The following is an 11857-nucleotide window of genomic DNA, read 5'->3' on the forward strand; positions in this document are numbered from 1 at the left end:
ACACCTTAAAGGCCGGTCCGTGAAAATATTGTCGGGCATAAACCGGTCGGTGGCGCAGATAAGGTTGGAGACCGCTGCTCTTAATTGTTGTGACACGTGTTCGAAACGCAGAGAGGTGCGCTCGATTTGTCAAACGGAGCAGCGCGAGAGTAAAGCACGAGGGAGGGGCTAATAATCGGCTCAGTCCTTTTTAATGATCGTTGAAAGCCTAGATCGTAATCGAGATTAAAATTCGACTAATTGAGCAGCCCTAAACTGCAGGCTGGTCAGCTTCCAGCAGCAGCAGCGCTGTCATCACACGGGAAACTAAATTAGAGCCTAGATCAACTCTGCACCACTCTGTTTATTTTTCGATGTGATTAAAAAAGCAGTTAGACTGGAATATCATCATTGTGGTTTTGCAGCAGGAGCTCAGACGTACTGCTGTCAGAAAGATCAGGTGGAGACGCTGATTTCAGGTCGTCTGCTGACGACGTCGTTTTTGTCTCGTTCCTTTATGCTGCTGAATGCATGCGAGGCTTGTTTTGTAATGCATATGAGCAAGCTCATCACTATGCTCAGCACCTGTCTCCCTCTTTCTCTCTCACACACACACATACACACAGAGACAGAGCTCTGAACTGTTCCTGGTGCGCGCGCGCGCGCGTGTGTGTGTGTGTGTGTGTGTGTGTTTACATCATTTCCTGTGGGATTGATAAAGTGTTTTTTGATGTGTGAGCTTCGGTCTCTGCGTTTCAGACACGCGTTCTACATCAGTTATGTTGCTGTGCTGAGTGTTTCTGCTCTCTTCCTCTGATAGCAGATAGTGTGTAGTTTCAGCAGATGTTATCACTGGAACTCTAAACTCTCTAAACTCTAATCAGAGAATCTCAGACGCAGTCATTAAACATCTTTTTGTTGTTACCGTGTCATCACACCCAGCTTCATCAGTTTCCATCCAAATGTTCACAGAGCTGAGATCAGCAGCATCAGCCTCACACTCCTCCTAACCTCCCAGTGTCAGTTATACAGATGAGTTAATGTTGGTGATGTCATGTTAACCAGGGGTGGGGGGAAAAATCGATACTGTGTAGTATCGTGATATTTTGTTTGCTAATAATGTATCGATACAGCGACAGCAGAAATCGATATTTTGTTACAAAAAGGTTTTTGTGCTCTGACTTCAGAGCATGTTGATCCTTTTTCTGAGCAAGAATCCTGACACTGTCCAAATGTGTTTAACTTTTTTTATGGCAGCAATAAACATGACAGTTTACTTATTTTAATTTAAGACATGTTTTATTTTAATTAAGTTTAAAACTTTTTTATTTAATGTAAAATTATATTTTGTTTTAATTTACTTTCAAATTCTTCAGTTGCTGAATGGGCTGCATAGTTTTTATAAATAGCTGTAATTGTACCAGATGGTTGCATTCAGTTCAGTTGGACTAGACTGTAATGCAAACTGTTCAGTTTGTCAACAATAAAACTGAAATGAGAGAAAGACTGAGTGCGAGACTTTGATATTAGATAAAATGAATTTTGATAAAGTTTACCTTTATGCACAGAATCTGAATATCGCAAAATATTTTTAAAAATTGCAATAATATCGTATCGTGAGTTAAATATTGTGATAATATCGTATCGTGGGATGTATGGTGATTCCCACCTCTAATGTTAACCTTGGCTTGAACAAACAAGTGGGTTCAGTCAGCTTTCAATTGTTTGATAAACAGACGAGAACATTGGTTGTTTGTACAAGTGGAACAAAATGTCCAAATGATGGATTTTGGTGTTTGTCTGCTGGGTATTAAGACACATCAATCAGTTCTCATTAGAGTGTAAAATAATGTCCTCAAAGCCAACTTTGTTATCAACATGAAGAGCGGATTACGTGGAGTTATGAATATTTACCTGAAAACGCAGGTGAGCAGCTGCAGACGACTGCTGTGAGTTCGTGCTGCTGTTTTCGTGTCTTGGATGAGGATGCGATGTAGAAGTGCAGCACACTGTAAAACGTTGGCCTGTTGGTAGCATTGAAGGAAACATCTGTGGGCTTCTGTTTCAGGTTCAGGGAAGTGTGAGGACAGCTTGGCCACTCCTCTTCCTTACAGCTCCTTCACCGGGTCGTCTCTATACAGCCGAGGAAACGGAGCCGGTTATGCCAAACTCAGCCGGAAACAAGGTATGCCTCGGGAATCTTGAGGATGAGGTTGTTTGTATTTCTGGGTTGTGGAGGGGTTAATATTAAACCGGTTTCTGGGTCCATTCATGGCTGCATTTCCACAGCTTTGGTGTTAAATGTCGGCTTCTGTTAAGGCTCTAGCTCACAGTGCCGACATGTATTAGTTGTATAATTGTGACTAAATAATTATGTCAAAGAAGAAAGTGGTTTGCAGACTCCTGCTGAAATGCAGCTCGGCCCCTCAGCTGAACATGTTCATTGAACTTTGACTTGGACTCAACATCAACATAAAGTGTTGATCTTGTCATAAACGAACACTGAACAAGCTGAACAAGCTGTTCTAATGCTCAGTAACGTCTCAGGCTTTTTTATGTGACTGTAAACATAACCATGATTCGTGGGTTTACTGGTTCCCATGTGAAGTTTTACCTCACCTGACTATAAACATCTGGCTGCCTGTAGAGCATATGTAAATGTTAACAGTATAAAATAATAATGACCATTTAATTTAAGAGATGATTAGATTAGACATAAATGAGAATTGATATATTTATTCTTTAGGCTGTAAATACATCATCTGTGGGCATTTTTTCAGTTTTTAAAAATCACATTTGGCATGTGAGCTCATGTGTGCAGTGTTTTTGGCTTAAAGTTCGTGTGGGCAAAGCCTCAGAATAATTCTCCAGATAAAGTAGTGCAGACACTGAAGACGATTAGGCTCTAAATGTCGTTTTTTCTTCATCTACTCACTTTTTTCTCTGACATCTTTAACCCTTCCCAAACTTACAACATCCCAAAATCTAGGTTCTGGAGGGTGGTCGCCATTGGATACAGACCGTTACCCGTGGCTACAAGTAGACCTTGGTTCTAAGAAGCAGGTGCTTGCCATAGCAACACAGGGTTGCTATAGTAGCTCTGATTGGACCACAAAGTATCGGCTACTTTACAGTGACACACAGAAAAACTGGAGACCTTATCTACAGGATGGAAACATTTGGGTAAGGAAATCAGTCGGACCGACTTATCGACACAAATATCATTTCAAGTCGACGCTGATGTTAAAATATTCCACCTGTCAGGGTTTAGGAAGACTAAACCCTGACAGGTGGAATATTTTAAATTTAGATCTGTGGCACGGTGCTATTACTGAAACTATTACTCCTCTTCCTTCAAGTCTTCTTCTTTTGCTCCTCATTCTCACACTGTAATGTAAGCCTGTGTTTAATGTTGCAGTGTGAGTCAGTTTCACAGGTGTGGACCTGTGGTGTGTATTTGCTCCGTTTAGAGTCTCGAGTATTTATGGATTAATGGGTAATAACCATGTTATTATCAGGACAAAATCTCCGATTTGACTTCTGTTGTTTTTAAATGTAACACCAAATCACATCAACAGCTGCCTGAAGGTGTTTTTCACTTTTCTAATTAACCAATGAAAAAAAACATGTGGTTTAATGTTATTTGATTCATTTTCTAATGAATAAAAACTACATTTAGATCTGATTTTCTCTTTAAAACAAATGTTGTTTCAGACATTTGAAGGGAATGTGAACAGCGAGGGTGTAGTTCGCCACGAGCTGCAGTATGCCATCCTGGCTCGCTACATCCGTTTCATCCCAGTGGACTGGAGCAGGGCGGGTCGCGTCGGGGTGCGCCTGGAGCTGTATGGCTGCTCATACTGTAAGTGCAAGCTGAAGATACCTGATTGAAACACTATGCATGTGATGTGGATGTAGATTTACAGTACATGACCTGTGGGCACCTGCGTCTGGCCACTACAGGACAGGCAGTTCTTGAAAACTGGAAAGTACAAGTTCATCCTTTGTTGGACAAATATACACTTCTTGCAGTTGTGCCTCTGTACAGCACGACAGTGGATTTAAAACCCAATGAGGATTTTAATACCTGGATAAAAATCCTTTGCAGGAGTCAGACTGCATGGACATCGCTGTGGACCAAAGATGTTCTGGTGCTGCTGACCGGTGCACCACACAGTTTGCCAAGTTTTTGCGTCTGTCTGAACTATTTAGATCTGCACCGCACACAAAGGCTAAAATAAACTGAACGTTTGGTACCAAAATAGACGATATAGACAAGTCAGTGAAACGCAGTCAGATTAACAGGTAGCAGCAGAAAGCTTGTTTAAACAGAAAGGTTTTTACTGCTTTTTAAAAGAATCACCAGCCGTGGTGGTAGACGGTCCTCGTTACTCTGCAGCCGTGTTCAGGGAACAACCAACAAACTCTGTGAGCGCAGACAACCAGCAGCAGCGTGTAAGACGCTGGGACAAATAATCTGGGGCCATTCAGTGCTCTGTATGTTAAAACAAGAATTTTTAACTAATTCTAAAATCTATTAGAAGCCAATGTAAAGAATATAAAACAGGAGTAATGTGAGCATGTTTGCTGGAGCGTGTCAGTAGTCTGGCTGCTGCATTTTGTTTGTCTTGGAGGCAGAAAGAGACGATTTGCAGATCGTTACATGAAGGAACCTTTAAATACAAGCGCGTCCATGCTCACAGGTGTACACACACTTTCTCCCCTTTCTCTTCCCCAGTCAAGTCTGTCCCGTGGCTGGGATGGTCCATTTGGTAAAGTAAATCCGTTGGGCATCTTTCTTCACCTTTAGACAACAATTCTGATGCAAAAGAGCCAAACGGGACAGGCAAAAAAAAAGAAGAGAGGATTTGTCCAAGCTGGTAAACAGATTTTACATGTGAGTTAAGGCCCAGAGAAGAATCCAGGTTTATTTCGAATGTTTGGCTCAGCAGGAGGACAGAAAAGCAGAATGTGGTTGAGGAGGAGCTATGATCATGGTCTCGGCCTTGTTCATGTTTAAAACAAGGATATTTCTATACAAAACAATGTCACGTGTACAGATGTGTGATCTAAAAACACGAGGACTTACATGTTAGCTTTAATCTTCCGGTTTAACAGCAGTCCTTCCCTTTAAATCTTCCTCCTCTTCTTCCTCTCCTGTCTTCCTCATCTTTCTCCATCTCTGAGTGAAGTTCGCTCTCTTTCTTTTCTTTCCATGTGAGATGCAGCAGTTGGACTTTCAGCTGCAAACTGTTGTTCTAACTGCAGATTGTAGATAGTTAATTTTTTTGGATCTCTCAGTCATGCAAGTGTAGCTGAGAGTAAGTTGATGTAAGAGGCTTTGCTCATCAAATCAGCTTCTCAGGCCACAAATGATGATTGCATGCTGCTGGCACATTACGCTCAGCTGCAAAGTCTGTGCAGTAACAGGTTCTGTGACACACAACAAGCTCACACTGCAAGCAGAAAACCATCTCTGTGCAGCAGAAGTTGCACTTGGTGGAAAGTGTCCCCAGTACATTTGTTAAGGGCGAGATTTAGAGCGACTGAAAGTGGCAGGAAAAGATCTTTCCTGAAAGCTGCTGATGGCTGAGAATGCAGCCGGACGTCTGCTAATATGTTCCTATAGTTACAAATCTGTCTGCTAGCAAATGTATGTCGTTGTGTTACAAAGTCTGAGGGCCAGCAGAATACAACACCTTTGTATTCCTATGGCTGATGTCGATGTATTGATGAAAGTCACAAATACACTATATTTTGAATGATATGTTAGTGTTTAACTTTCATTTAATACGTTTCAATGAGTTCATACTTTTGCTTTTGCATCTTTCAGGGGCCGATGTGATTGGTTTCGATGGGCACGGGGTCATCTCCTACCGCTTCAGGAGTAAAAAGTTAAAAATTGTGAAGGACGTCATCGCTCTGAAGTTTCGCACCACAGCAGGAAACGGGGTGCTGCTTCACGGAGAGGGGCAGCAGGGGGACTACATTTCCCTCGAGCTTCACAGAGCAAGACTGCTGCTCAGCATCAACTTAGGTAGCTTTCTGATCTTCCTGGTGTTTGTATCAGAGCGAGTTCTGTTAAACTTTATTAACCACTGATTTCGTGACTGATGTGATGTGTCTGTCCAGGCAGCAACCAGAACGGTTCTATTCAGGGTCACACGGCTGTGACCAGTGGAAGCTTGCTGGATGATGACCACTGGCACTCTGTTGTCATCGAGCGTTACCGCAGGAATGTCAATTTTACTTTAGACCGCCACACTCAGCAGTTCAGAACCAATGGAGAATTTGATCACCTGGACCTGGACTACGAGGTACACACGGCTCAGTGAATCATACATTTGACTTAAACTGTGAATGTGTGTGTTTAGCAGGAACCTGTTTATTCATGTGTAATCACTTTGGTTTTAAATGTGCTATAGAAATAAAACATGCTTCCAGCCATCCGCTCTCTTCTGCTTATCCTTGTCAGGGTTGTGGGGGTTTGGATCCTATGATGTACTTATTTAATGAACTGCTTGCTAGGTTCTAAGAATCCTCTCCAAAGTCTTAATTGAAGAGGAAAATATCTTCTTAGTTTGGATGTCACCTCGAAAGGAAGACACACAATGTTTGTTCACATATAAACTGTATTATATGGAGGTAGTCTGACTTTCAGCTCCTCATCTCCAGCATGATTTAGGTTCTGCTGATGTTTATTGTTATATTAGGCATGCAGTGAAATCTGCTGCTTCCTTTCAATGACTTTAACTGAGGCTTCAGTGTTTAGAGGACACGTGTGCACAGGTACGCATATCTGCTGCTAATGTATGTCCTAGTTATCCATCAGCCCTGTCAGCCGGAGCACAGGTTCCATCGTTCAGTTATATTCAGGGCACTGTGCACAGTACACCATTAAGAGTAACTCTGCAGTCACTGCTTGAACAGATTGTTGGTGAAGCTGGAGGAAGAAACTTACCTTTGACAGGAAAAGTAAAGATTCTGGCAGAAATGAACCCACTCGTCATGTTTCACACACAGTTCCTGCTTTGGCACAGCAACAACACAACACTGTCATGATAAAGCTTTCACAAATAATTAGGTCACTTAGTTCAAATGCCTGGGGCTCAGTTATTTTGTGAAAGATCAGCTCAATATTTAAGATATTGTCTTTCAAAAGAATTTGACCACTTAATCATTTAGGCTACAAAAATTCACATCACTTCATCGATTCAAAAACAATACTGAATGGCTGTTTGGGAGCTCAGGGCGCATTTAAAAATAGAATACTTTGTGGTGGACATCGTAGCGTGACCTCAGGATCACATCTAAGAGCTACTGACAGCCAACATTTGTGTTCATGTTTTTAAATCAGAATACTTGTTAAAATGAAGCGTTTTTGCCCTGTGTTTACTTTGTTTACTGGTCTTATTTACATTATTAGCAAGTGTTTTTTTGTTTGTTTCTTTGGTACTTCTGATACTCTAGTGTGAGAGTGAGACAGGTACAAAGTTGAGGCTGGAAGCAACAGAGGTAAGTGAGCTTAAATACCTGGTCGACCATCCAAGGACAGACGGTGCACGCAAAGCATGAAGAAGAGTGTGCAGAGAGGCGGCGAGGGTCGAGACGAGTGTCTTTGTAACAGAAGGATTGCAGCAAGTGAACACAAAATGCAGTTTCTAAATGAAGGTGTTTCTTACTAAAAGAAATCCAAACCTGCATGACCCCACGTGACAAAGTGATTGAGCCTAAACCCAGTGACTGGTTGGGCCACGCTTGTCAGCAACAACTGCAGTCAAGTCTTTGTTCTTTGTTTAACATGCAAAAAAATCTGAAGTCAGGAAGGAGGCAAACAGTTTGTAACAACACTGTACGGCGCTTATCTCACTGTGTATATTTGATACTTGTTGGAGTCCGTTTATTCCTGCTGGTGTTCCTACAGTTTACAACATTACTGCGGTTCATCTGTGTAACGCCTGAAATGTTCATTCACTCTTCACAGTTGAGTGAAGTGGTTGTTGTCTGCTGTTATTAGCAGACCTTAAAAAGCGAGTCGTTTGACTCTGTGTGGTTGCAGAGATGCAGAATCCCCCAACGTTGCTTTGTGTTGTGTTCCTCAGATCAGCTTTGGAGGACTTCCTGTGTCTGTGAAGCCAACCTCAGGAGGCAAAGAGAACTTTGTTGGCTGCATGGAGGGAATTACCTACAACGGGGAAAACATCACTAGTCTGGTGCGCAGGAAGAAGGTTGACACCACCAGCTTTGTAAGAAGTGTCTTCTCTTTGAGTTTATGTGCCCAGCCTTGTGTAAATGTAGACTCGAATGCTGCAATGATCTTAAAAACCCTTTTGCAGTTTTTCTGTTATTTGGCAGTTTGCATCTTTTCCTAAACGAAATATGTCATGGACACTCGTCTGTGGAGAAAAACTCTTCTTCAGCTTCAGTAACATGCCTCGATTCATCGTGACCCAGACAGCTCTAAACGTACTTTTTAAACCATATATTACTGTTGTTTGTGTTAACCTCTGCCAGACAATGTAAAATATTTTTCTTCTTTATTGGGATCTTCTTAAATAACAAAGTTAATTGAGTGGATTTAATTGTTTGTTGCTCCTGTGGATTTGTCCTAAACAGTCTCTAACCTGAACACTTTCGACCTGTCAGAACATTAAAAGGAGCTCCGGTAGTTTCTTCACTGTTGCTCAAACTCCTGAGCAGTGTTGGTCAAATTACTTGAAAAAAGTAATCAGTAACTAATTACCGATTACTCCCCCAAGAAAGTAATCCCATTACTTTACTGATTACTGATTTTCAAAAGTAATTAATTACTTAGTTACTTAGTTACTTTTTAAAAACGCGATTTACAACCTGAATAGGTGATAAAGTGATAGATCTTTCAGCCCAATTCTACTTTTTCTACATAATCATCATACAAAATGTAATCAAATGGAAACGTCTCTTTTTAAAACTTGTTTTATTAGTTTTAATCTTTTAACTTTATGCATCAAGCAAAAATTAAATTATATGCAACATTCTCTGACTGGAAGAAATTAGTTTAACATTTAAACCTATTTTCTGCACATTCCAGCTCATAAAATAAAATATTTTTTGTGTTTACACTCAGTCTTTCAAATAGATGCAAGTAAAACACAGCAGAAAATAAATAAAGTCAAAGACTCAGCGGTCCTGTTGCTCTATTTTCACCTGTAAAGCAGGAGTGGGGTAGGCGGAGGTTTACCCTGGTGCAGGTGTGCCGCGGTCAGTGGAAGAATCCGCGAGTTTCTCTGTGAGTTTCCCATTACGTCGTTGTGCACTCGGAGCTTGTTTGGGGGGGGGGTTCGCTGTAAAAAGAAGTTTTCTTCCCACGCACAGCGGACACTAATGTTTTTGTGACTTTTTATGGAATCAAACTCAAAGTAAGGTCAGTACTTCCACGCTTTAAACGCTGCACGCTCATACTCTCTCTGCACTGATATGTGATCCATTGTTGATCTGCACACAGCTGTTGTCACGAACGGCGCACTCACACTGTCGTGAGACATTCTCGCAAAAAAAATCACGGTTTTAGTAACGCAGTAACGCAGCGTTCCTACGGGAAAGTAACGGTAATCTAATTACCGTTTTTGCAATAGTAATCCCTTACTTTACTCGTTACTTGAAAAAAGTAATCAGATTACAGTAACGCGTACTGCCCATCTCTGTTCGTCACAACAACAGTCACTGTTATACAATATTATGGTCAACAGTATCAAGTGCTCTTCAAAGTAAAACACTTCCTGTAACAAGCTTTCACAATAAAATAAATAATTACCATTAACTGTTTGAACACATTTTCTACACATTCACTGCAGTAATGAGAAGGAGAGCATGTTTTAGTGTTTCCTGCATGTCCAAGAAGTAACACGTAAAGGATCAATAAATCACAACATCCTCCCAGCTGATTAACAGCTGTTCATCCGTGTCCAGCTGCTTCAGTGCGTTTACTCATCTCGAGTGGATGCAGTAACTGAGCAGGTCTGTGCAGCAAGCTTTAAACTGTGAACAATGCAGGAACAGCTGTGTCCGAGGAAATGCGTTTGTCTGGGCGAGTTATTCTCTCCAACCAGGACAACATCGCCCACGTTCATCACACTGGGTGTTTTTACTAGTAAAAACCACCGACCTTCTGGTTAGTGGCCGACCTGCTCTGCCACCTGAGCTACAGCTACCTCCAAGTGCTCACAACTCTGGAACTGTGCAAAGAGGACAGAGGCCTCAATATCGCCTCTACTTCTGTCAGTATACTAGTGAGCTCCTCAAAGTTCAGCGAAGCCCTCCCAGGACACTCCTTAGATTTGTTTTCACAGAGTTCTCAGGCTTTTCCCAGAAGCCACCCCACCGAGCTGCTCGCTCAACAATAAACTGAAGAACGTCTCTGATGGTCTGCTCTTTCAAATGTCATGAACAAGCCTACATAACCTTTGTCTTGCAATAAATCTCTTTACTTTACAGTTCTAAATAAACCACCCCAGTGATGGTGCATTGAACAGTGCAGTGTAATCACAGGCTGCCAGTTAACCACAGTGAATCTGTGATTCGTTGGCAGCACCCATGGGTGTTGCTATCTGAAACTAAAACCAGAATACCGTAGCCTCCCACACTAAGACTGTGGTTGTCCTCTAAGAATGGATTTTGAATCTCTCCTTCCTCAGGTGGCACATTCCTTGTCGGAAACTTGTTTGACTCGTTAGAGCTAATTTTGATTGCCGGTTCTTTTTTCCACTCCATAGTAACCACTGTGTTTTTAGCTCAGATGTTCAAACTGAGTGGACGTCTGTGAATAGACTGGCTTTTAGTAACGGATTCACTGTGAAAATGTCCGAAATGTAAAAAACAGACATGCACGTGGATCCACGCGCCCAACATTTGATGACGTTCATGTTACTCAGACCTACGCTGGCCCTAGAGGACTCGCAGAAGTGGAAATTATAGCATCAAGTCTTTATTCCACACACTCTGAGCACCTAAACTGCCTGACAACCGTTTTCAATTTAGAATCGCCAAATAAAATGAAGTTTCAAAATAAAAGTCTGTTAGGTACTGTCTCCATAAATCTCTTTATCGGTTTCTTTCTTCCACTGTAGCGTAACCTGACATTTTCCTGCTCCGAATCCAACACCTCCCCAGTTTTCTTCAACTCCACATCCTTCCTGCGGCTGCCGGGTCAGACTGACAGCGACACCCTGTCAGTCAGTCTGTCTTTCAGGACGTGGAATCCCAACGGCCTTCTGATGTTCACCGCCCTGGCGGATGGCTGGGTGGAGCTGGGCCTGACGGAGGGAAAAATCACCGTCTATATGAATGTGACACAGAAGAAGAACACACGCATAGACATTTCATCAAGTGAGCTCAGCTCGTTGGTTTTCGGTTGTTTAATTATTATCTCGAGGTCCTTTTTGGTCTCTTTGTCTTCACTTCGATCGCTGTTGTGTTTTCCTGTTAAACTTTTCTGCATGTGTTTTTCCTCATAGGTTCAGGTCTGAATGATGGACAGTGGCATAGTGTCCACCTGAATGCACTGGAAAACTATGCAATGCTGACAGTTGATGGAGATGAGGCCTCCACAGTTAGAACAGCTATCCCCATCCAGATCCAGACTGGAGGAACATATTACTTTGGAGGTGTGTTAAGTCTAATTGTTGAATGTTGTCATTGTGTTTCTTAAATTTGTAAAGTTTTAGTTCAAGCAGTAGCAAAGAGATCCCTGTGATCCTGAGCACCTCTGCAGCCTCTCTGTGCTGGGGGAGGTTTTATTGTAGACACATCCTCTCTGACAGATCTGCTTCTTGTGTTGTTGCTTCCTGCTTCTATGACCCTTTTGGTCAGGAGGAGGTCACACACACACACACACACACAC

At 42.0% G+C, this 11857-nt stretch overlaps 1 protein-coding gene across 1 annotated transcript in view; it reads left to right on the plus strand.

The window, feature by feature from the left end:
* The window catches only part of cntnap2b (contactin associated protein 2b), a 57665-nt gene that overhangs the window by 20227 nt on the left and 25581 nt on the right, over nucleotides 1-11857 (plus strand). The window contains exons 2-9 of the mRNA XM_005751589.2: nucleotides 2048-2164; nucleotides 2969-3162; nucleotides 3694-3841; nucleotides 5813-6016; nucleotides 6112-6296; nucleotides 8082-8225; nucleotides 11085-11343; nucleotides 11472-11621. Coding sequence (XP_005751646.1) covers nucleotides 2048-2164; nucleotides 2969-3162; nucleotides 3694-3841; nucleotides 5813-6016; nucleotides 6112-6296; nucleotides 8082-8225; nucleotides 11085-11343; nucleotides 11472-11621 — 1401 coding nt within the window. The remainder of the gene's footprint in view (nucleotides 1-2047; nucleotides 2165-2968; nucleotides 3163-3693; nucleotides 3842-5812; nucleotides 6017-6111; nucleotides 6297-8081; nucleotides 8226-11084; nucleotides 11344-11471; nucleotides 11622-11857) is intronic.

Source organism: Pundamilia nyererei, unplaced genomic scaffold, assembly GCF_000239375.1.
Source record: "Pundamilia nyererei isolate P.nyererei 1_Seehausen unplaced genomic scaffold, PunNye1.0 scaffold00318, whole genome shotgun sequence".
NCBI classification, from domain to species: Eukaryota; Metazoa; Chordata; class Actinopteri; order Cichliformes; family Cichlidae; genus Pundamilia; species Pundamilia nyererei.